The following is a 2,130-nucleotide window of genomic DNA, read 5'->3' on the forward strand; positions in this document are numbered from 1 at the left end:
GGGAGGGGGCACTGGTCCCTGCTCGTGCTGAGCCCTGTGGGTGCTGCGGGGTAGGCAGGGAGGAGGCAGCACCCATGCTGGGGACTGGTGCTCACCACCTTCTTGGTGGTGCTTAGGGACATGGTTAGAGGTGGCCTTGGCAGTGTTGGTTTAATGGTTGGACTTGATGGTCTTGGAGGGCTTTTCCAACCTAAATGATTCTGTGGCTCTGTGATTCTTCTTTCTCACCAGTCTGCAAGTACACGGTCCATGAGAGGTGTGTGTCCAAAGACATTGCCTCCTGCATCAGCACCTACGTTAAATCCAAGAGAAACGCCAGCGTGAGTAGGCACTTCTGAGCCTGTGGATCTCCTGGCCCCTCAGTCTCCTGCTCTGGTCCCCCACAGCTTTTTCCCCTGGGATTTGCCCGTCGCAGCTCACGGGCATTCCCAGCACCCAAAGCCTGGCAGGATGTTCCCTGTCCCCAGGCACCTGTAGGACCCCAGCCCCGAGGTTTGCCACGGCTCTGGGTGGGGGAGAGGTGTCCCTGATGTGCTGTACGGAGCAGCAGGAAGGCGGCCATGGGAGGGACTGGCTTGGATCAGTCAGCATCCCTGCAAGGAGAAGCCACCCTTAGCAGGAGGGAGATGTCAGTGGGTTCCGTGCCTGCAGGGCCCCTCCATGCCTTGCAGGTGATGCAGCACACCTGGATCGAGGGCAATTCCCCTGTCAAGTGCGACAGATGTCACAAGAGCATCAAGTGCTACCAGGGCATCACCGGCCTGCACTGCGTCTGGTGCCAAGTCACAGTGAGTGCACAGGGCCTGGGGCCCTCCCTGTGTGGCCACCTGGGCAGGAGAGGCTCACGAGCAGGAGAGGGCAGGTGTCCTCTGCTCAATATCCCCTCTTTCCACCCCTCCAGCTCCACAACAAATGTGCCTCCCACGTGAAGCCGGAGTGCGACGGGGGCCCACTGCGGGACCACATCTTGCTGCCATCCTACATCTGCCCAGTTGTCCTGGTAAGTGTCCTCTGTGTCCTGGTAAGTGACTCCCTCCTTGCTGCTGGGGATAGGGACCCAGCAGGGCATCACTGAGGCTGACCCTGCTGCCAGCACTGCCTGTTTGGGCAGTGTGGCTACCCCAAAGGACAGGCAGTCCCACTGCCGACGATCAGAGAGTGACTCCCCTGCCAGCACCAGTCCTGAGGAAACCCAGGCCTTCAAGTTCAACTCCACCACGGTGGATGGGCAAGGACTGCAGGTAGGTTCGTGTGCCAGGCTGCAGGTGAGCTCTGCCACTGAGCCTGGCAGCAGGCAGGAGCTCACAGCCACCTTTTCTGCCCTCCAGATCAGTGCTCGGCCCGGGACTCACCCACTCCTGGTGCTGGTGAACCCCAAGAGCGGAGGAAGGCAAGGGGAGCGGTAGGTGGAGTCCTGCCCAGGGAGAGCATCCCCCTGGGGCTGGGGGCTGCTGGTCCCTCAGGCATCACTGCCAGTGTGGGACACCTCCATGGTGTTCCTCATGCCTCTCCCTTCCCAGGGTCCTTCGGAAGTTTCACTACCTGCTCAACCCACGCCAAGTGTACAACCTGGACCGTGGTGGGCCCGCACCGGGGTATGGAGATGCTGCATGTGATCCTCTGCCTTCTCCCCCAGCTCCTGCTCCCCCGCATCACCCCTTGTCTCTCCTGACTTTCTGCAGGCTGAACTTCTTTCGGGACACTCCAGATTTCCGTGTTCTGGCCTGCGGAGGGGATGGCACGGTGGGTTGGATCCTGGACAGCATAGGTGAGCAAGGGACGGCTGTGTTCCTTCAGAGCATAGTCTCTCTGCATCCTTGGGGATCTGCTGCAAGTTCTGATATTCCCCCAGTGAAAGCAGGGTGGGAGTCCTGCCAACAGCATCACCCGGGGCTGCTGGCCGAGGAGGGACATGGAGAGGAGCAGGGAATGAGCTCTGTCAGCCCCAAACTTCTCTTCCCCCTTGAACTGCAGATAAGGCGAACCTGGCGAAGCACCCTCCGGTGGCTGTGCTGCCCCTGGGAACAGGCAATGACCTGGCGCGGTGCCTGCGCTGGGGAGGAGGTGAGGTGGGGCGGGCACTGCAGGGGTGGTCAGCCCGTGGGACCCTGCAGTGTGCCTGGGTGGGAG

At 61.2% G+C, this 2,130-nt stretch overlaps 1 protein-coding gene across 2 annotated transcripts in view; it reads left to right on the forward strand.

Moving 5' to 3' along the window:
* Positions 1-2,130, forward strand: part of LOC103799961 (diacylglycerol kinase beta-like) — a 15,146-nt gene that overhangs the window by 5,595 nt on the left and 7,421 nt on the right. For both annotated transcript variants that reach the window (XM_009072319.1, XM_009072320.1), the window contains exons 10-17: positions 232-320; positions 672-788; positions 902-1,000; positions 1,128-1,241; positions 1,329-1,402; positions 1,521-1,595; positions 1,683-1,768; positions 1,975-2,077. In XM_009072319.1, the coding sequence (XP_009070567.1) occupies positions 232-320; positions 672-788; positions 902-1,000; positions 1,128-1,241; positions 1,329-1,402; positions 1,521-1,595; positions 1,683-1,768; positions 1,975-2,077 (757 nt within the window). The remainder of the gene's footprint in view (positions 1-231; positions 321-671; positions 789-901; positions 1,001-1,127; positions 1,242-1,328; positions 1,403-1,520; positions 1,596-1,682; positions 1,769-1,974; positions 2,078-2,130) is intronic.

Source organism: Acanthisitta chloris, unplaced genomic scaffold, assembly GCF_000695815.1.
Source record: "Acanthisitta chloris isolate BGI_N310 unplaced genomic scaffold, ASM69581v1 scaffold24373, whole genome shotgun sequence".
Taxonomy (NCBI): domain Eukaryota; kingdom Metazoa; phylum Chordata; class Aves; order Passeriformes; family Acanthisittidae; genus Acanthisitta; species Acanthisitta chloris.